The sequence below is a fragment of the Eretmochelys imbricata genome, chromosome 26 (genome assembly GCF_965152235.1).
Source record: "Eretmochelys imbricata isolate rEreImb1 chromosome 26, rEreImb1.hap1, whole genome shotgun sequence".
Lineage (NCBI taxonomy): Eukaryota > Metazoa > Chordata > Testudines > Cheloniidae > Eretmochelys > Eretmochelys imbricata.
The window spans coordinates 5810869-5833502 of NC_135597.1; the positions used below are offsets into that span (position 1 = coordinate 5810869).

Genomic DNA, 22634 nt, shown 5'->3' on the forward strand with positions numbered 1-22634 from the left:
TGGAGAGGGACTCAGAAAGATCTCTCCTTTGGGAAGCTTTTCCCCCCGATGAGCTGCCTGAAGGCCCAATCCAGAGCCTGCTGAAGTCACTGGGAAGGCTCCCAATGAGTTCAAGGGGTGTTGGATCAAGCCTTAATTGCTCCTCTTGTTCAACTTTACCCCATTCCTCTGAGTCAGATACTCTAGAGTTCCTCAACCCCGCACCCCGGCCTTGCTGTTTTCTGCCTGTGAATCGTGCCAGCAGACGGCTCTCTTGGCTTTCCATAGTTAGCAGCTAGCCAAGCTAAGCAGCTCTACGTATTTAGTGCCTCTGGCTGCCATATCTCAATGCAAGCACCTGTTCATCCCTGAGCCCTTCAAGACTTTGGAGAAGGACCCGATCTGACAGTGCCCACGCTTGGGTTGAGTGGTGATCTGGAGCCCAGCTCTGCAGCCTAGGCCCGTTTCTAGCAGGAGGGGTTAAGCAGCGGAGCTTTACGCAGTCACGATTGCCTGAGTTGGGGTTTCATTACGGACTCGTAGCTTGAACCTGGGTCCTCTCACATGAACCTGGGGCAAGTGCTTTGCTTTCCTGACACCCTGGGATACCTGTGGTTCCCACCTCAAAAATCAAACGAAAGTCTGCTCTTTCCGTTGGAGTTTCTGCCATTTGTTCCACCCTGACGTTCAAAGGTAAACGCAGGGCCCGCGGCCTCCTGCAAACACTTTCCTGTGTTAACTGACCGCTTTCCTCAGCCAGCGGTTGCAGCGCCTAACGGTACTTGCCTGGGGTGATCACAATAACGGATGGGCCATGGGCTAGCTGCAGTGCAAATGCCCTGCTTTCGGAAGTTTGGGCCTATGACTAGTGGTACCTCACTTGGTAGCTTCCCAACTTGAAGTGCCTGGATGGGCCGCGGTTTTCAGACAGTGCTGAGCATCCCCCTCTGCAAGTCGGACCCCCTGTAGGGTGTCTAGCCACTTCTGGAGGTGTGCAGGCCTTTGATCAAAGTGGCATCTGGACATGGTGGCTACTAGAGATACCTGAGGTGGATGAAAGAACTTTAGTTGAGCAGAGGATGCGATTAGTTCATGACTGCACCCAATGGAAAGCCCTCCTGCTGCTTTTGGGTTCACTCACTCCCCCTGAAGCCTGTTGGAGGGAGATGGCTGGAATGGCCTAATGATCTCCTGGATGCGTTTGAACCTGGGAGCTTCAGTAATGCAGCACAGGCTAATACCACATCAGCTCAAGGAATAACTCTGTGAGCTGGCACCAGTAGTAGGCTATTATCCTGTCATGGTCGAGCCATCAGAGGGGGAGGAGGCACTCACTTGGCCGGTGTGTTACCATAGGGTTCCTCCGTGGTGGGGGTGTTTTAATCTCTGCTTGTTTTCCCTCTCAGATCATCCTGAACTTCACATCCCTGGATCTGTACCGAAGCCGGCTGTGCTGGTATGATTACGTGGAGGTGAGAGACGGGTTCTGGAGAAAGGCCACACAGCGAGGTAACCAACAGGAATCTTGGGCAGGCGGGCCAAGCTATGCTGTGCAGCTGGAAGTCAGTCCCTCTAATGACCCCTTCCTCCACCATTAACTCCCAGCTCCAGTATGCTCTCCCTCCCCACATTCCCCGCCTTCTCTGCTTTATTTGCTTGTGGCAAGGAACTTTCCACAGCGATGCTGAATGATCCACATGCCATCAGCCAGAGCAGGCAGAATAACCAGTGTCTTGGGCCTGGTTTTCCTCTCACTCACCCCATTGGTTCAAATGGGGATAATCCCAATTGACATGAGTGTGAGATCAGAAACTCACCCACAGAATCATAGGAACAAAATGCTGGAAGGGCATAAGAACGGCCACACTGGGCCAGACCAAAGGTCCATCTAGCCCAGTATCCTGTCTTGACAGTGGCCAGTGGCAGGTGCCCCAGAGGGAATGAACTGAACAGGTAATCATCTAGTGATCCATCTCCTGTCGCTCATTCCCAGCTTCTGGCAAACACAGGCTAGGGACACCATCCCTGCCCATCCCGGCTAATAGCCATTGATGGATCTATCCTCCATGAACTTATCTAGTTTTTTTTTAACCCTGTTATGGTCTTGGCCTTCACAACATCCTCTGGCAAGAAGTTACACAGGTTGACGGTGTGTTGTGTGATGAAATACTTTTGTTGGTTTTAAACCTGCTGCCTATTAAACATCAAGGAATCATCTAGTCCAGTTTCATAAACGACTGGTCTGAGGACCGGCGTCAGTCCCTGAGATCTCCCTGACGCAGTTTAGGAAGGCAGAAAGCCAGTTCCTGGTATCAAAGAGGTTGAGAAACACTAACTAGTCCATCCCCCTGTGCCGAGGCAGGATTAAGTCTACCTAGATCACCCCAGACAGGTGTTTGTTTAGCCTGTTCTTATGAACATCCAATGACGGCAATTCACACCCCCATGTTCACCCACATCTTCCAAGTGCTTTGCAAATGAAGCAAGTGCAACTCTGTCGACCTCAGTGGAGTGACCCCTGCATACGTGAGCGCTGCATGTGACCATTAGCAGATTAGCCTAATCCACATGGCCCATCTGGCAGGCAGGCAAGCCAGTCTCCCCATTTTGGGAAACAGAGGCACAGACAGACATGACGGGCCAGATTTTCCAAAGATCTCGGCCCTCGTGCGCGAAACTCTTTTGAAAAATCTGGCCCTCGAAGACTCGCCGAGGGTCCCACCGCGAGTCAATGCGGGGAACAGAACCCAGGAGTTACTTGATTGCTAGTCCCCAGCTCGACCACTAGCCCACGTTGCCTTTAAAAAATGGCTGATTCAGACTTATGGCTGCACAAGCTATTTTGAGCCAACCAACATAGGGGCCTACAGAATTCCTTACCCAGGAACAAACTGGGTTTCCCCGGGGCGGGGGCCTTTCTGGTAACTTGCTCTAGCCCCAGAACTTGATCTCTATGACAATGATGATCTAAATGTTCCCCAGAATTCCACATCCTTACATTCTGGGCCACTTCACCCCTCCGCCCCGGAAACATCAGGTGTTTATGAAATTGCCATAAAATGGCCATTTTCCCATCCGAAACTGGCCGCGTTCCAGGGCCAACCAGGTATTGTCAGGAAGCGATGTTGGCTTGCCAAATGTTTTGCTCTGCAATGACGGTGCAGGGAGCAGAGGGTGTGAGCCGCTGCCAGCCGGCAGTAAATGCCGTCGAGAGATACCCCATAAAGCACGTGTCCCTCTCCAGGTAGGTTCTGCGGGAATAAGCTCCCCGAGCCCATCATCTCCACCGACAGCCGCCTCTGGATTGAGTTCCGCAGCAGCAGCAACTGGGTCGGCAAAGGGTTCTTCGCTGTCTATGAAGGTACCGGGCTCTCCCCCGGGACTGGCTGGGTCGCTCATGTTGGTGCGGGGAGGGAGATGACTCCTTCGGGGGAAAGATTCCACGCAGTATCTTAAGGGTTACTTTTCTTTGGGGAGGGCTGATTAGGATTGTCAGTGCTAAGCCTTCTCCTGGGAATGGGCTGGGTGGTCGCAGGCCCTCCAGATAACTTTCTCCCCTGGGGCCTGCCCCAGAATGTGGGGGCCGGTTCTGGCAGCAGCATCACCTCTCCCCCAGGCAAGCGCCACCCTGCTGCTTACAGCTGGGCTGGTGTTACCTTCCCTTACAGCCATCTGCGGGGGAGAAATGAAGAAGGATAATGGCCACATCCAGTCTCCGAACTACCCAGATGAATACCGGCCCAACAAAGTGTGCACCTGGAAGATCACGATCTCTGAGGGCTTCCATGTGGGGCTCACCTTCCAGTCGTTCGAGGTATGGGCCTCATGAGTGTCCAGCCCGCACTGTGAGTGCGCGCAGGGCAATGGGGACAGGACACAGAGCCTTGATGCTCACTGTGGCCCGGATCCTGAGACATGCTGAGCCTCTGGGACTCTCTCTGGCCCTGTTGAGGCTGGCAGGAGCCCAACACCTCTTGGGATTTCACCCAAAACTTCACTAGCGCCTTTTGCCTGAAGATCTCAAAGCGCTTCCAAAGCATTAATTAGTTAATTTTCGCAGGCTGGGTGAGGGAACAGCATTTCCCAGTGGATAGGGCATCAGGCTAGGATTAAAGGTTCTGTTTCTGGCTCTGCCATGACATACTGGGTGACCTTGGGCAAGTCACTTTCCTTCTCCCTTCCTCGGTTTCCCTATATGGGGGTAATGGTCCTTTAAGCTTCCTGGAGGAAAAGCCCCATATAAGAGTTAGGTATTGCTATCTTGACCATGGTAGAGCTGAGACACAGAGAGGGGAAGTGGCTTGGCCAAGATCATTCAGCAGGTTGGTGTCGGGATTATAACGCAGAATGCTTGATTCCCTATCCTGTTTAAACCCCTTCTAAATCCTTTTGGCAGCACTGAGAATCTGAGCCCTAGATCAGTGCTCCTCTAGCTATCTGATATGGGGGACTGGCATTTTTCCCCCAATGTGCCCACAGACCGGCAGCCAATGGCTCGCGGACTGGTACCAGTCCGCGGACCACCACTTTCAGTCGCACTGCCCTAGATCATGCCTCACTCCTGTTAACAGCAATTCCCATTAGGCTGCAGCAAACGCATACTCTCCTCTTTTTCACAATCCCCTCCTCTTGCCCGAAAACAGACAGGCTCACAGAAGTCACCACATGCCTCCACTCCGTAATCAAAGCCAGAAAACTGAGTCATTGGCACTCATCCGGAGTCACCCAGTGGCTCTTCCCGTTAGAACAGCATTCCTTAGCAACGAGAAACCTACCGGCGAGCTCGCCTGCAGAGACAGTCAGAACTTCCATCCCCTGGGAAATCTTGATATTGCAAAATTTCCTTGTTCCCGAAATCACATCGACAAGTCAAAATTTCCAAAAATTCCCACAAAATGAAATTTCAGAAACATGGTTTTGTGCTAATATCGAAATGACCTTGTCGAAGGGCTTGGCTCTGAAGGAAGCATTTTGACTCTGATATGATATTAATCGAAATGTAATGCTTTGCCTTATCGAAACAAAACGTGCCGATCATTTTTCATCCAAAATATTGAGAACACGCGAAATGTGTCGATTCCATTGAATGGATATTTTCCGACAGTAAATGGTCCCGCTGGAGGATTTCTGTCCAGCTCAGCTCTACAGCGGTAGGAAGCCAGCATGGGCTTGTGGTCAGAACCGAAGGGGGCGGTGAGTTGTATAATTGCACCTCAGCCCCACCTTGGAACAGCTCCGCCAAGGCAAGCGTCATTTGCCTTTTCAGGGTCTATGTACGCTGCAGTGGAGAGGTCTGATTGCAGCAGGGGGTGCCTTCCCCATGCTAGCTGTGATTGAGGTAGCTTGCTAAAAATAGCAGTGGAGACTTGACTTAGCACAAGCGAGTCCATACCAGGGGTCCAAGGAGGGCTTGTATTTGGGCTGCTAGCCTGTGTGGCCCTGTCTTCACCACTGTTTTTAGCAAGCTAGCTCGATGGATGCTAGCCCAGATACACGTGTTGCAGTGACACCTCCCATGCTTAGCACAGACATGCCCTGACATGCACTTTACCTACCCCTTGTGGGCTTGCTTGTGCTTTCACTGTGGTGTAAATCAGGCATCCCTGCTGAAGGCATTAGGATCATACCTGTATAGAAGTGGTTCACGGGAAAGCAGAATCAAACCGTGCATCCCCAACTTCCATTTTGTAGCTGCAGTACCATGACCCCCACTCAGACACCTGGTCTACAGCTCTCAGGCCTGGTTGCATGTCGAGTTCGTGGGCTGGGGTATGAAATTGCTCGCATCTGAACTGAACCTGTAACGCTTCTCCTTTGGGTCAGTTGAACTAGGTCCTACTCCCTTCTCTGCCACTGACCTGCTGGGTGACCTTGGGCAAGTCCCTTCCGTGGCTCAGTTTCCCAAATTTTAAAATGGGGGTCATGGTACCACCCCTGCCTGCTGGGGCTGTTGTTGAATTGCTTTGGGATCATTAGCTGAAAGAAGCTAGAGCTGCCAAGTAAAACCACAATGGTTTGGGCCATTGCTACTGGATTTGGGAGCTAACCTCAGCAGGTGAAGTTGCCGTCTGGCTGATCAGGCCCCTGAGCAGCTGAGGGATCCTTGGGAGCCCTCCGGTGAACTGATGTCTTGCCTGCTCTCCCTGTCCCAGATTGAGCGGCATGACAGCTGTGCCTACGACTACCTGGAGATCCGGGACGGCAGCACCGAGTCGAGCAGCCTGATCGGCCGGTACTGTGGCTACGATAAGCCTGACGACATCAAGAGCACTTCCAACAAGCTGTGGATGAAGTTTGTCTCGGACGGCTCCATCAACAAGGCTGGCTTCGCCGTCAACTTCTTCAAAGGTACCGGAGCTTTGCCTCCGCCTCTCCTCTGCTGGTGGCGTCTAGAGCTCATGTGGCAATCGGACCCTTTCTTCTGAGCCTCCTGGTGTATGGGGTGGGCTTGGCACAGCAAGCTGGGGCGGATGGGCTCTGCTTGCCAGTGGGAAAGGGCCAGGCTGAGCTGTTTCCCCCATGGGGGAAGCTCTTTGGCTTTAAAATCTCAACCTTTATCCTTGGGTTTCCTGGAGCAGAGGGACCAAAAGCAAGCCCAGTCCAAGGTATGGTCCAACCCTCTAGCAACTGGCCAGGAGCTTAGCTTGTTCAGAGGCCTCTCTCTTTCCAGGCCACTGTTCCCCAGTTCTTCTCCTGAGTGCCCGACTGGGGCTGCAGTCCCCTGCCCAGCTTGGTTCCTTTCCTCCATGGGGGGCTCTGAGAGTGGCACTGCCCCCCTTGCTGGCCAGCGCCGAGACGTGGCCCTAGCAGCCCTTTCCAGGTGTCCCGCTCCCAAACCCTTTCTCTGCTTTTGTCCCCTTGCAGAGGTAGACGAGTGTTCACAGCCCAACAACGGCGGGTGTGAGCAGCGCTGCGTGAACACCCTGGGCAGCTACCGGTGTGCCTGCGACCCTGGCTATGAACTGGCTTTGGACAAGCGCCGGTGTGAGGGTCAGTATCTACGGGCAGCCAGGACCCTTCCCTTGACCCTGCTGACCGCTCCAGAGCTGTAACTGCTCTTCCCCGCTGCACCTAGCCCTGCACTGCTCCAGCACACCCATCCGCTTCTGAGTGGTGCCTGGCCTAGGACAGTCAAAGTGTCACGCAGGAGGGAAGCCTGGCCAATGCTCCCATGCTTTGTACCCTTCAGCCGCCTGTGGAGGCCTCCTCACCAGACTCAATGGCTCCATCACCAGCCCTGGCTGGCCCAAGGAATATCCGCCCAACAAGGACTGCGTCTGGCATCTGGTGGCGCCCTCCCAGTACCGCATCTCACTGCAATTCGAATACTTCGAGACTGAGGGGAATGACGTGAGTACCAAGGCCCCATCTCCTTATGGGAGGAACTCCTCCTTTGTGAATTCCTCACCACCACCTGCAAAAGACCAGCTTGCTGCGTTTCCGGGTGCAGATCCCCGCAAGGTTTTAAGCCCCTCTGTGCATAGTCTGGGCTTGGGGGGAGGCATGGCTGCAGAGGGAGGTCAGATGCTCATTTCTCATGCTCATTTTACGTCCTGGAAAGTGCGTGGGTCAAAGCCAATGTAGTAGCTCTCAGAGGAAGTGAGGGACTTTTCTACACCAGGTTGGTTGTTGCACGAGATTCATAGACTCTAAGGCCAGAAGGGACCACAGTGATCATCAGAGAACTTCCCTGAAATTCATTCCTGTTTGAACCAGAGCAGATCTTTTAGGAAAACATCCAATCTGGATTTTAAAATTGCAGCTGATGGAGAATCCACCACGACCCTTGGTAAATTGTTCCAGTGGTTAGTTACTCTTACTGTTGAAAACGTACCCCTTATTTCCAGTCTGAGTTTATCTAGCATCAGCTCCCAGCCACTGTCTAGCTAGGGCCGATACATTGGTGCAAAGCTTTAGCATGCATGTGTGCACTGCTGTAAATCGTGACCTGCCTCCCCCATTGCTAGTCGCTTTCTGCCCACTGTAGACAAGCCCTGAGCTCAGTGCTCTAAGCCCTGCTCCAGATGAGCAGCTGGTCAGCTCCTGCTGGCTGCGTCTCCTCACCTCATCTCAGCCTGGCTCCTCTGTCTGTCCTCTCCACCCTCACCCCAGCAGGTTTGCAAATACGACTTTGTGGAGGTGCGCAGTGGGCTGTCGGCCGACTCCAAGCTGCACGGCAAGTTCTGCGGTGCCGAGAAGCCCGACGTCATCACTTCCCAGTACAACAACATGAGGATCGAATTCAAATCCGACAACACCGTCTCCAAGAAGGGCTTCAAAGCCCATTTCTTCTCAGGTAGACCCACTAGCCTGCGGCATGGGTGTCCTCTGTCCCTTCACCCCCACCCTATCGCTAACTACCTCCAGCCACTTACCTATGCCTAGAGGGTGCAGTCCCCAGCCCCTTTCACTGGAGGACACTCTGCTGCCTCCAGGAAGTTCTATGCAGATGCCTCCCCCTCTCCAGCTGCAGCTGCACTGGAGAGCCATGGAGGAGTGGGGAAACATGTTCGAGGTTCTGCAGCTCATTCCAACTAGGAGCAATGGCCAGATCCTCAGCTGGTGAAAACCAGCATTGGTGCTACACTGTTTTACACCAGCTGAAGACTGGAAATTTAAAAAAACAAACCTACAACTAAGGCTATCTCTGTTTAATAGGCAAAATCTCTGTCCCGCTGGAGTCAGTTCCTGTGGCATCACTGTATGCTATGGGGCGTGTACAGTGTATGGGCTGCAGTCTGCCCCCCGTTCCACGGGTAAATCCAGAAGATGCTGAAGTGGCTGCAGGTCTGCACCAGCGTACTGCAGATGGGAATCTAGCCCAGTGTACCTGGGCCCAGATCCTCAGGTATTCGGGCACTGAACTCCCATTTAAAACACTGCGAGTCCGGTGCCGGAATATCTTCGAGGATGTGGGCCTCGTGGCTTACTGTGGTCCTGATTCCGCCACCCTCGCTCACACCTGGTTTGCTAGGGCAGTCAGTGGCACAAAGGCAGGACTCACGATGAGTGAGGGCAGCCCTGTGTGTGTCAGAGACAGCCAGCTACCCCCTGGGATGAGCCCGGGCAGCCCCAGTGGATCCCTCTGCGCCAAGTTCAGCAGTGACGTAAAGCTCCACTGTTACCGGGGTGAGTTATACACACTGGGCTAAATTCGGCTGTCAGCAACATGGCCGCCGCTCCCGTTGACTGCTGCGTGTGGCTAAGGATATGTCCATACGGCAGACGGGGGATGGCAAGCTCTAAGTAAGGGATATGTGCCAGCTAACACAGCCTTATGCCAGCTCATGCCTATGGGCCTTCATTGGTTTCAAAGAAACTCCCCACATGACTAGTCCTCCAACACAGGAAGCCTGGGCATTGTCCACTCCCAGCTAGGGAAGCTTTTAGTGGCATTGATGCAAACAGGGCTTGTCTACACAAAGACTGAGTGCGTGGCCAGCTGGGGTGTGAATCTACAGCCTGCTGCACACTAAGGGGCTGTGTGGACCCTGCTACCATGCACTAAACTTTCCCTACTGCACTTTGGCACCTTGCTACTTGAAACTCCAGCTTGCCACGCACTAGGTCTCTGAATAGACAAGCCCACACACTTTTTGCTTCCCTTGCAAGGCTAGACCTTGAAGTCCGCCTCTAAGCCTTTGGCCCCTGCACTCAATGACAGGTGCAAAACTGCCAGAGCAAATGACAGAACCAGCGTAGGGCTGCACAGCCAGTTGTTATTGTTTGCCTGACTTTAAAAGGTGTTGAGCTCCCACCGGGCCGGATGAAGTTAATGGGGCCTGCCAGTGTTTAGCACCTCTGCAAATCAGACCGCAGATATCTAAGTGCTGTCATTTGTGTCTGTAATTATTAATTATGTGTATTGCAGTAGGACCTAGGCGCCCCAGTCATGGACCTCTTGTGTTAGGCGCTGTACGAACACAGAACAAAAAGACAGGCCCTGCCCCAAAGAGCTTGCAGTCTGATTAGTTGTGCTACATTTAAAGGGACAACTCCTGGGAAAGCAATGAGCTGCCCTAGTCCCTGACTGCCCTTGGTGCTGGCCTTCCCTTCCCAGGGCACTGCATTCTCTAGCATTATTGTATCATAACAACTTCAAGGAATTTGAGCTATCCGAGTGGGCCACTTCTCGCCTTGGCTACGGGTGTCTCCTCGCATCGCCTCCTCCGCTTTGCCTGTCCCCGCGGTGCATCCCAATCCCTGGCTCTGCTTTGATGATGCCACTGTCTGCTCAATGCCTTTGCCACTTGTCCCTCCTCCTGCCACGCTGGGGACGTGGCAAAGCATCGGCGCGCCTTCTCTGCTTGAGGGTGTCCCCTCTCTTCCTCCTCCTGCTGGGATGTGCGGTGATCTAGAATGGACTAAAAACTCCCACTACTTTCCTAGACTAGTAACAGCGGTGAGATATTGACCCGTCCTACTCTCTTGGCTATGCAGGGTCATTTGGATCCCTGGCTTATACCTTATGCGGCAATGGGATTGCACCTGGTCTAAGTCTAGGGCATTGCACAGGGTCTAAATCTAGGCAGGATTAGTCCTGAGATCACTTAATTATGCCGCGGAGGTGAATCATCTTTGATCCATGGAGCCATTCAGCTGCCTACGCTCCTTGGATTGGGTCTCCTTCCTTTAAAGCAGACAGGGAATGTTGGGACAGTTCCAGTAAAAACCATTACCTGCTTATTTCCTGTGTGTCTTTCTCTTCTTTCCTACACCAATGCCTTGAAAGCAGTGTTAGCTTTTGGAAATCCTTTATCCGCTTCTTTTAAAAAAAACAAACTCCTGGGCGAGCCCTCCAGCTGATGTAAATCAGCGTAGCTCCATGGAAGACTAGTTCAGGGGCTCACTCTAGGACCCCAGTTCATTTTTGTTTAGGACAGGTTTTAAGTCTGGGCAGGATTTGTCCTGAGGTCCCTTCATTATGTTGCAGCTGCGAATCACCTTTGATACATTTCATACATGTTTAGGGCACGGTTATCTTTACGCGCATGCTGAAGTCCCAGTGAAGTCCAGGCGATTGAAGGACATGTTTAAAGGGAAGCACATACTGTCTTGAATAGGCATGGATTTAAGCGTATGCATATGCCGAAGGGCATTCCTGAATCGGGGTCAGAGAAAGATTCCTCAAGGTCTTGGCCCCTTCAAGCCGTCTGCCTGAGCAGTTTTGCCCTCAAAGCTCAGAGAATTTCCTTCAGCTCCTAGTGAGCGCCCTGCCCCATCCCATGCTGCCACAGGAGACGTTCCAAAGAACCCACCCAAGAGGGTTTCTGCAGCTCCTGTCTGAGCCATCATGTCGCTCGTTAATCAAGGCCGCCTGCAGCTGGCTGGAATGAATGAAGAGCCAATGGGCGGGCTTCGGGTATGGTATTTTTGCTTTATTTTTTTTTTTTTTTAATGAAAACAAGGCAAGTAAGGTAATCTGGCCTGGCCCAGCTGGCAGGAATCGCCACCGTCCAGCAAAGAATGACTTCAGATAAGCCTCAGCAGCTGATCATCCAGCAGGATTGCCAAGGCATCCGGGTAAGTGTCTTATTCTCTTCCACTTCTTAGCTTAACGGCCTGCTCCTGGATCCTTTACTCACCTAGGGGAATGAAATCCGGGCCCTGCTGAAGTCAACGGGAGTTTCATCATTGACTTCAATAGGGTCAGGATTTCACCCATTGGTTTTAGTGGCACTACTTGGGTGGGTAGGGGCTGCAGGATCCCAGGTGCCAACTTAGGTCCTTTTCAGCCTTTTGATGTGCCTCCTGTTTGTTTGCTCCCCTGCCCGGTCTGCCATTGTAGAAACACAGCGTTCCTCAAAGACTTCCCAAGTCGCGCCTACCCGCCCACAGAACAATTCAGACCCATGGCTTTATAACTGCGATGGCTACTACACACCCTTGTTCGCATTTTGTGGCAACTAGGGAGCCGTGGGTGACTTCTCGGGGAGCCCCCAGTTTGTCCCATGGGCTCTACTCACTGGAACGTCCTCAGGCTGCAGATTACCAGAGGTGCCCACTGCAAATGAGGCCATAAAAATATCCCTTCTGTCTCTTCACTCAGGTCACAGCAAGATGAAGCTGGAGGACACAAAAAGAACTGGATTCCCTATTTGGCGTATCACCCCTATTTGCTCCCAGAATATTCTATTGTTACAGTCCAACACCAGGCAGGGCCAACCATGAGCAGCTCCCAGATGTTTGCTTGGCTGGCTGGTCTCCTCTCTAGAGGTATTCCTATTCCCTTGGTCCACTCTGGAGTTCTTGGGCCATTCATGCTCCCGATTCAGGCCAGAAGCAAAGCCTGGCTGTTGCGCAGGAAGGAGCCCTCCCGTCTTTGTGACTGAGTTATGTTCCTCACCTTCTGGGCTGCTTTGGGAACTGGGGATAACCAGAGGCAGCTGGCAGGAGGCAGATCGCTCTGGATTCTACCTGAGAAAGCACCAGCCGGGAGCAGAGCTAACTGCCTGGGTTAATGTGGGTGCGTGCATTAGATGAGTAAATGAGATCAAGAGCCGTGGTGGAACAGCAGCTGTTGACCAGCCGAACGGAGGACATTGGCTGGAATGTCCTGTTCCTTAGCAGGTGCTGCAGAGTCTTGGGGCTTATCCACTTCCACTGGAGCTGCCAGTGTCAGTGTTCAGGTAAGCTCCCCTTCCAATGTCCCTTCCACACCGGAGCATTGCTTCACTGCTGTATGTTTGTGTGATTCGGTACCTCTTGGGCTTAGGTATCTTTCTGGCCCTTCATTACTATTGTGCAGTGTTATCTGCCTAGGTGGTTGCCCTCCACCCCAGTGGCGGCTTGATTTCATCACCGCTACATGTGGCCCTGCTCCAGGAAAGCACCTAAGCACATGCTTAACAGTGGCAGTCAGTGGGACTTAAGCGCGTGCTTTGGCCAATGGTGTGCTTTCGTGGTATCGGGATATATGTCAATACAAACGGGGTGTATACGGCCCAATGCTGCATCGCTCAGTTGCAGTGGGAGTTTTGGGTGCAGACGGAAAGCAGAATTGGGCCCAGAGTTTGTAAGGTGCTTTGGGAACCTTCAGGATAAATGTCAGACGATATCGTTATTGCTGATTATTTATTTTCAATGAACGAGTTATAGAATAAACAGTTACTAAAGACAGCTTTCCAGTGGGCTCTTTTCCTATGCAAATTCTCTTTCTTTTATCTTTATCCATCCCAGGTGTCCTTTCTGAAGGGGGTTTATTATACACAGTCCCCCTTGCAGACCCCTAGCCTCGATTGAAATGCTTCTCCCCCCTGCTCTGTTTGCTGCCTGTACAGTTAGGCCTTTCAGAGCCCCCTCCTCTGCTGCATCATGAACTTTGAGCTTTCTGGTTATAGGCTTCCAGGAAACAGGTCTGGCTATGTGCAGCAGTGGGCGGTCAGAACAAGGGGGTACGTACCGTTGCACAAAGGGGTTGTAATGGCACGTCACACCTGTTCTTAACAGCAGCCAGGCTCGTAAGAGTAACTGGACCATGCATCATGCTAAACAGAGCCTCGCATGCATGTCTAGATGAAAGAGCCTCCTGAATGCCACCTGTAAGCAGTGTCTCACCTGGAGCCTTGGGCACGGGAGACACCTGGCTTCCTGAGGGGTGTTCTTTTCCCCACAAGATAGAACGGTCACGCGATTTTTGCTATTCTTTGTATCATAGTAGCAGACCTAAAGGCTCTAACTGAGACCAGGCTCCTATTGTGCTAGGGACTGCCCATGCACAGAGTTGACCTGCAGAGTTGACAATCTGAACAGACGAAGGAAGGACTGTTAAGACCCTGTTCTACAGATGAGGAACAGTGGCAGAGAGGTGAAGTGACTGGCCCAAGGCCGCATGGGGAGTCTCAGAACTGAGCCTGGATCCCATGAGACCCAGTGCGATGTCTTAAGCATAAGACCAGCCTTTTGCTCCAGCAAACCTTTCCTGGATTTGTGCTGTCTTGTGGGGAAAAGAACACCCCCCAGGAAGCCAGGTGTCTCCCATGCCTGAGGCTCCAGGTGAGATGCTGTTTATAGGCTAAATTCAGGAGACTCTTTGACTCGCTGACTAGAAACAGGTGCTTCTTGCAGACTAATCATTCTTGATGTTTAAGCCCCTGACTGTATGCTTGGCACAGTACAGGGCTAAAAGAACCACAGCTCCTGGGGGCTTACAGTCTGAACAGGTAGTGCACACAAGAGCCCACTGCAAGACCAGGGGCTGGGGCCAACTTACTGCCATTTTTAATACTTGGTTGTCTGACCCCAGAGTCAGGATCTGCCATAAGTGGAAATCTCCAAATGCCCAGTCTTAACTGTCCTGTTATTGTTATTTGTATTACAGTGGTGCCACAAGACCACAACCGAGATCAGGGCCGTGCTGTGCGAGGTGCTGCACATATACATAGTGAGCAACAGTCCTTGCACAAAGAGCTCACCACCTAGACAAGACTGGCTAAGGGTGGGAGGGGAAACAAGAGGCCGAGAGAGGGGAAGTGTCTTGCCCAAGGTCACACACACAGGTCAGTGGCAGAGCTGGTGAATAGAACCCTGGTCTCCTGGCTGCCAGTCCAGTGCACTATCTGCGTCACCGCACGGCCTCTTGGCCTGTCCTATAGCCAAAGAAATTGCCCAAAAAGATCATCTAACCTTCCCAACTGGAAGCCCAGGGGGAGCCCTAAGTAACCAGCCTTCCTACACATGCTCCAAAGCCTTGAGACGACGTCGCATTTCAGGGGGTTCTGCCACGTGCAGGGGCAGGTCCTTCCCGTAACAATTGCAGCCAGGGTTCGGCGGAGCGGAGGTAAGTGGGTAGGCGGGAGGATTTTGCCTCCTCCCATCTCCACGCACCGTCCCATTCCAGGTGCCCAAAGCACAAACAACGGTCCCTCAAATATGGTCTTCCAAAACCTCCTCCAAATTAACACTTTGCAAACCCTGTGCCCTCTAAGTTATCTACCTGGAGGGCTATCCCCCATGATGCTCATGTTCCTCACAGGGACGATGTGGAATTCGCATTGGCTTTTAGCAGGTGACACCTAGCGAAGACTTTATTTGACTGATAGCTTGAAAGGGCCAATTTGCTCCCAATACTCCCTTGTCTCCAACCTCTCTGGAGTCTGCCAGCTCACCTCTGCCTCCTCGCATTCTCCTCTATGCAGAGCTAGAGCTGTGTTAGGCCAGTGAATGTAGAATAACATGGGAAAGGAGGAGACGCTTCTGCCCTGAAAGGAACACTCCCCCAAGCGCCTCGAGGGGGTGCTGCACCAGAAAGTTCCTCCCGACTGGCCCATCCATCACTTAATGCTGGAGCTAAAGTTTGCTTTCAAGAGCCAAAGGGGAGGGGTGGGGTGTGACTCAGTGGGCTCCGGGAGATCTTGGCGCCTTCCCCTTGTGCTGTGCCTCTCCTGTAGTTTGGCAGCAGTAGCTGTGTGTGTGCTTCCCCTTTCGCTCAGCTCTGTAACACGTGCTACTGAGTATGGCCCCCGCTCTCTGCATGTCCCTCTGCCCCCCAGCCCTTTCCTCGGCTCCCTTACCTTGGTGTCCAACTCTCCTTCCTGGCACAACCGCACAGGTTCATTTTCATTTTCTCTCTCTGTCGTTTCAGAAACGAAGCAGCAGCCGCAGCCCCCGAAAGCTCGCCCACCCGGCTTGAAGTTCCGCCTGCAGAAAAGAATACGAGGCCCGAAAGGAACTCGGCCAATCCTCCGTTCAGTTCCTCAGGAACACCACTGCCCCTCCAAAGGATCCAGGGAACAGGGAACCAATGTCCTTCCGTTCTGTCCTAGCTCACAGCCTCGCTCAGAGAGCCGCCCAGGCCCCAAATTGGTTGCTTGACAGAACTGGTTGTTGGCCTTATTATTTTTTTATTCACCGTTGTTTTTAGACTCCTCTGGTTTGTCATTGACCAGTTGACCTTTATTTCCAATTTTTATTGTGTCTGTGACATTTCCTATTGATAAGTAAAGAAGGACACCATGTCCTGGTCTTTCTTGCATCTTTGGTTGTCCTTGTGTCTGTTTTTCTACCTACCCGTCTGTACAGTAAGCAGGTAATGGTTGTGTCCCATATATATTGAATTGATTTCCATATGGAGTTAGCACGGGGCAAGATTTGTAGACACGGAGCTTGATTCTCCTCTCGCTTGCACTAGTTTTGTGCTTCAATCACTGCATTCACTCTGGTGGAAGTGAGAGCAAGGGTCAGGCCCATAGATCTGGTTGCTGCTGGAAATAAGAACTTGCTTGTCTGATAGTTTCCTTCCACTGATAGCTGAATGTTTCGAGTCCAGGTCCGGGGACTTTCAGTAGCACAGCACTCAGAGTCTGAGAGTAGTGAGTGAGGTATGATTTAGTTGGCACAATTTGTCTCCATGGAAGAGGTTTCCACTCGAACAGGCGGAGGTATGGATTGAGGTCCCTTAAGCTGATGTTCACCCCAGTGCAGAAGGGTCACAGGGAGGCACTGGACACCAATTCAGTGATGGAATTTAAGTGGGATTCTGCAATGCACAGAACCTTGTGAGTGAGCCTTCTGCACTGGGGGTGAGTCTGGCCCTTTCTGAACAGCTCAGCTGCCCTAGATTTCACCCCATGGAGAAGGGCTGTCCATTGCAATGCTGGTGATTCACCATAACCCAGCAGGGAACAATTCCTAGGCCCGGCTAAACCACAGACTGCTTCCTTTCTTCTCCTTAGACAAGGACGAATGTTCGAAGGACAATGGGGGGTGCCAGCACGACTGCCTAAATACCTTCGGCAGCTACCAGTGCCAGTGTCGCAGCGGCTTCGTGCTGCACGACAACAAGCACGATTGCAAAGAAGGTACGTTTATCCCCAGGGCAGCAGGGAAGGTACAGTTGCCTTGCTGGGCTTCTCCGTGCACAAGGTCTCTGAAGGGTTTGCTGCCAGTTTCCTCTGGACCGTGCACAGGTTTCCCCATCTCTTCATATTTCCCAGCAACAAGGGGCTGGCGAGGGGATAAACAGCTTAGCTGGCCCTTTGGGAGTGTTAGGTGAGTGAGTTTTGGAGGTGGGGGAAGGATAGAGAAATGATCCTTTGGGGGATAGGCCCCCTGGCTGACTCCTTTGGGATTCTCTTCCTGCAGCTGGCTGTGATCACAAGGTGACGTCCATCACTGGTACCATCACCAGCCCAAACTGGCCCGATAAGTACCCGAGCAAGAAAGAGTGCATCTGGGCAATAACTACCACGCCTGGGCACCGCGTCAAACTGGTAACGTATAGCGCAAGGGACTAGCAGCAGAAAAATACATATGTGATATAGCGACCGCAGCCACCGGTCCCCATGTGAAGGATACAGCAGCTAGGAATTTCCAGTCTGCTTCAGAGCAATGTCTGTCGAGTCCATTGTCCTCTCTCCCGCTATGTCCAGTGCCAGATGCTATGCAGGGAGGTGGATAGCCTCTCTAATGGACAATGGAGCCATGACACACATGGGAGGAAGGGGACAATTACGCAGGAACATCCCCGGGGGACGTTTCTTGTTAATGGTGCTTTGAGAACAGTCAAATGGGATGGGAGTAGATTGCAGACAAGGTGACCTCTGCACAGAGAAACTGCCGGCTGCATCCAGACTAACGTGGCTCCTAATAGCATAGCCAGAGATGTGCTGTGTATGGGACTTGGAATGGCCCCCTATCACTGTCGTGACTTGAGATCCATAGAACTTCGGTGCTTTGCCACCTACTATCATTGTAAGTTTCCCTCCATCTCCTCCCGTCTTCCCAGACCTTCACAGAGCTGGATATTGAGGGTCATCAGGAATGCACTTATGACCACCTGGAGGTTTACAATGGGAAAGATGCCAAGGCTCCAGTCCTGGGCAGGTTTTGTGGGGCTAAGGAACCGGACCCCGTCATCTCCACCAGCAACAAGATGTTCCTCAAGTTCTTCTCCGATAACTCCGTCCAGAAGAAGGGCTTCCAGGCCACCTATTCAACAGGTAACCGGGTTTTTGTTTGCTTGGTGTTTGGTTCAGTGGCAGGTACCTAAAAACTCCGGAGAGTTGTGGTGATGTCAGGCCAGGTGTGAAGCTCTGGTCCCAGAAGAGAGGGGCTGGAATATTATCCCACTTCACCCTTGTGTCTCCCTAGGAACTGTGGTGCTTTAAAGACTCCGAGGCTTGGCGCAGTTCAGTATTTTGCATAATGTGTTAAATGTATGGAGAGAATCAAGGGGAGGAGAAGAACAGAAAGATTAGGGGTCACCGGCTGATAGTAAAGCAACGTTGAGAGGAGCAAGCAAAGCAGCTGCCATGTTTCTTTTTCAAGTCACGCTTTTGCGGGGCAGATGGCTCAGGAGATCAGTGATGGGACAAGGAGCCACTGACTTCTGCATGGCACATTTGGCCGTCTATCTCATGGCTGCTCAGTGGACCCTGTGCAAAAAATGCCCATGGCTGGCAGATTAAGCAGAGAGGCCAAAGGCTGGATGGGACCAGAGGCTGAGCTGATGGGGAGGGTGTTCGGTGAGCTCCAGGGTAGAGAGAGGCCCCCCGTGGCTGCCAGAGGGAAGACATTAGGAAATAGAGAGGAAAGAAGATGACCCTCTCTGGCAATAGGTGTGTACCCTTCTTCACCTCCTTGCTATACACGAGTGTGTTCTTACTTCCAGTCTGCGGGGGCCAGATGCGAGCTGAGGTAAAAACCAAGGACCTGTACTCACACGCTCAGTTCGGAGACAACAACTACCCTGGGGGCTCGGACTGCGAGTGGGTGATTGTGGCAGAGGAGGGCTACGGGGTGGAGCTCATCTTCCAGACCTTCGAGATCGAGGAGGAGGCCGACTGTGGGTACGACTACATGGAGCTCTTTGACGGCTATGACGGGACAGCGCCACGCCTGGGGCGCTACTGCGGATCTGGGGTAAGCTTTCCCCGCTCTCCTCCCTTCCTTCCCACCCTCACCCCCGCTTGGCCCCAGAAGTCAGGGATAGCTGCACCACATCCTGGAGCAAAACCGTGCGCTCTGAGCCAAGAATTGATTGTTCAGTTTGGTGGCTGAACAGAAAAATCCAGGGGGAAAAAAAAAATGTTTTTGTTTGACGCACAATGAATTTTTTTCCCCAGTGGTTTTATTACGGTTTGGAGTGGTCTTCAACCTTTTTTAACAATGTTTAAGCAAATCTAGCTACATTTTTAAACAAAAAGCCAAAAAGGTTTGTTTTGAAATGTCTAAACGAACCATTTTGACTTTTTCTACTTTTTTTTTTCATTTGTTTTGGGACGAAATTATTCACTGAATTCAATCTGGATTTCCAACCCGGATAGGGGGCGAAGTTTGGACTGAAAAATGCCTTTTTTGGCAAATAAACTATTCCCTGAAGAAGAAAAAACTGGCCCAGCTGTAGCACTCAGCTACTGCGGAGATGGGCACAGTGTAAGAACCTATAGGGACGGGAAAAAACAATGATAATGCAAAGCACGGCAAGCCCATTGGAGGAGAGCGGGAAACACCTCACCCCTGGCGGGGAAGCGATTGAGCTTTCAGAGCTGGGGGCGGGGTGGCTAAGACTAGGGAGGGATATTTCAGTTTAATGTGGATCCATTAGGAAAGAGGGATAAGGCAAACTGAAATCAGTGCCCATCCAGCATCCGTAGCCATGGAACTAACCCAGTTCAGGTTGGTGCATAGATAAGTCTTATGGTGCTCGCCCAATGGCCGCCTAGGCTCAACCCTGCCATTGGACGCTGCTTCAAGCAAGGTGGGATGCAAGCTGCCCCATCCCAGGAGTTGCCCTGGGATTCAGACATTGCTGTCAGCCCCCCAGGCCTTCGCCCTGCTCCCTCCTGGCTCCAGGGCCGTTGATGGTTTGTTGCTGACCTCTCTCAGCAGCAACTTACCTCACTGGCCCGTGAGGAAGGGGAAGAAGAGCCAAGGCTCCACCCAGCCGTCCCAGAGAGTTTGTAGACTCTCACGTCCCTGCAGTCTCTCACCCTCTGGGTCTGTGAGGGAGAAACAGTGTGCCCTGACCGGCTCTCTTCACTCCGTTGCCTCCCCCCGCAGCCCCCGGAAGAGGTCTCCTCCGCCGGCGATTCGGTCATGATCAAGTTCCACTCGGATGACACCATCAACAAGAAGGGCTTCCACCTGCGGTACACCAGCACCAAATTCCAGGACACTCTGCACACAAGGAAATGAGGCTCCACGGCCACCAGGGCCCTCACCACCCCACGCTGGAGGGACGGTTCTTTTCTGTATAGAACAAATACATGCGCGGGGAGGTGGGGGGAACCAGACAGACTGGACGGAGAAACACACAGTCAACCTCAGCACTAAGACACACTCACACAGAGGCTAAGGTGCAGTCAGCTGCTGGCATCGACCAGATTGAGGGCGGGGGGGATGTCTTTTATCTCTTTAAATATCCATTTCTGGGCCTGTTTTTTTTCTTTGAAGCAGGGCACCGCCCAAGCCAGGAGCAAATGTTCTTCTTAACCACTTTGCAACTACCGTTGATGAATCGATTGTATCCCCCAACTCCCCTAACACCCCCCCCACCCTTCGGGAGGTATCGCTTAATGCAGGAAAGTCCAATTGTATGGCAGACGTTTTCCTTTTAACTTGACAAAGCAGGTATCAGCTCAGCTCCCTGAATGTACAAAGCCCATAGGAGTGAAGAGCCCAGCACGCACACAGAAGCTGCTGGCTATCTGTTGTAACTATGTAATAAAAATTCTGTCTTGTAAGGAGATGGCCATCGGCCTCTTTAACTCTCATCTGTTTGGGGTTTTGTTTTAGTGATGCTTTTATGAGAGACACCTAATGTTTCGGAGTCCTTTTCCCCCAATGTACGTTTGTTCTTTTTAAAAGTCTGATCTCCAATTGGAGCGTTGTCCTCTTTCATGACACATCAGTCGATCTAGAGACAGCCCCGAAAACAATTGCGGGAAGGAGCCATGCACTACCTCCAGCCCCACTTGGAAAGTCTACATCTAATAAATGGAAAGTGTTGCAAACAAAACCGCCTGGAGTCCTTGCTGGTGTGCGCCTGCTATCCAGGTATTCCCATCTGTGCACTCTCTCTTTTGGATCCTTCTTGGATCCTCTTTCGTCCTCTGCCATCTGGTGGTGGTTTCCAGCAATGCTGTTTCTTTCTGGGGTCCTGCTTTGCAGAAGCCATTGTCTCATTGGGTTCCAGCAGTGCTGGATCCTTCTTGGGAGAGATCCTGATCTCTTGGATCCCATTCTCATGCCTGCTCTCCAGCTCTGCCATCTCCTTCGGGATTCCTGTGGTAGTGTTCTGCTCTCCAGATGTTTCCAGCTGTGATCTCTCTTTTTGTCGACCCTTTTCTGCAGCATCTCTTAATCTTCCATGGGTCTGATTCTCCTTTGACACTCATGTTAATCTGGAGGAATTCTAGTGGACTCAGTGAAGTGTCTCCATTATGTGGTAAATGAGAAGACTAAAAAAGGCCCTATTTACCTGGGGCTTGAGTCAGCAAAGCAATTAAGCAGTTGCTTAAACTTAAGCGAGTACTTATGTGCTTTGCTGATTCAGGGCCTTAGGGAGACGGGAAGGGCTTTATTGATCATATTTAATAAGGACTCTTTTTTAGGTTTTTATATTCCAATAACTTTTCCCCTCACCCCACGTTGCAAGGGGAATAGCAGGAAAATATTGCAGAGCAATTAAGAGAGACAAGAGAAACCTATTAGGTAACGTGGGCATTTCTAGTCAGCAAAGAGCAGAGACCTGGCTCTGAACCCTGGCGTGGCTACGAGTCAGGTTTGCTAATGTGAAATGCTCAGTTGCTGGCTCATTTTGCAGGAGGCGCTACACGAGCAAGGCGAACACTGTTCACACATGAGTAGGTCTCTCTGAACCAGAGACGAGGCTGAACCCAAACTCCAGAGCTTCAGGAAAGCACAGAGCCAGGCCTGCATTGTGCAGTCCAGGCCCAGCTCTGATTGCAACAGCCATTCTGGAGCCTTTAACTGAGGCTTGAACAAATTTGTAGAGCTTCTGGTCAAATGCATGTCAAGGGCAAAATGCAGACACTTGGATCAAACTCCATTCTCAACCCAAACAGTCTCCAGAATCCTTGTAGGCGGAGGAGTCACCAGCTCTGTCATGGGTGTGCGAGAGGCACATGGGAAGGAAAACCACACCCTGGAAACATTTATCCTCAGCCCTCTCAAACTCACCCCCCCCCCCCCACCACTCCTCCTCTGTACAATCCAAGAAACAAGCTGAAGTGTGATATTGCCTCCATCCCCTTGCCCAAGCCTGCCTGTCCCTCTTCCATTCTGTCTTGTGTCTGTCTCTACATGAGCTGCTTGGATGGCTTCTCTCCTGTGGGTCTGAGAGTAATACAGTGCTTTTCCTCCGGAAGGCTCCCAAGGCACTTTGTGAGCCCCATACAGGGTACTTAGCAACACTGGGAAACAGTTGCCCCTGGGGTGGGGTGGCAGCTCTGTCGACAGCTAGCATACAGGGCTGTGGGAGATTGGGGGACACCAGCGGAAACACTGACTCCAAGTGCCAAAAGATCTTAATGTCTTTGTAGAGGACACAGGATGTCAGCCTGCTCCAAGAGACACAGCCTGGGGTCTCATCTGATCTCCCTTGGAAGGATAAAGGTTAGATGCACTAAGCACCACCAGAGACCCACGTGGCCAAATCCTTAGACCCTCACTCAGTTTTTAGGCCACACTTA

The 22634-nt window shown here is 51.9% G+C and overlaps 1 protein-coding gene across 1 annotated transcript in view; it reads left to right on the forward strand.

Moving 5' to 3' along the window:
• BMP1 (bone morphogenetic protein 1) overlaps positions 1-20115 on the forward strand; it is an 83140-nt gene extending 63025 nt beyond the window's left edge. Inside the window, exons 9-20 of the mRNA XM_077805667.1 lie at positions 1386-1488; positions 3224-3340; positions 3648-3793; positions 6132-6327; positions 6844-6969; positions 7169-7329; positions 8092-8275; positions 16653-16778; positions 17062-17189; positions 17705-17918; positions 18590-18840; positions 19981-20115. Coding sequence (XP_077661793.1) covers positions 1386-1488; positions 3224-3340; positions 3648-3793; positions 6132-6327; positions 6844-6969; positions 7169-7329; positions 8092-8275; positions 16653-16778; positions 17062-17189; positions 17705-17918; positions 18590-18840; positions 19981-20115 — 1887 coding nt within the window. The remainder of the gene's footprint in view (positions 1-1385; positions 1489-3223; positions 3341-3647; positions 3794-6131; positions 6328-6843; positions 6970-7168; positions 7330-8091; positions 8276-16652; positions 16779-17061; positions 17190-17704; positions 17919-18589; positions 18841-19980) is intronic.
• Positions 20116-22634: the final 2519 nt, after the last annotated feature.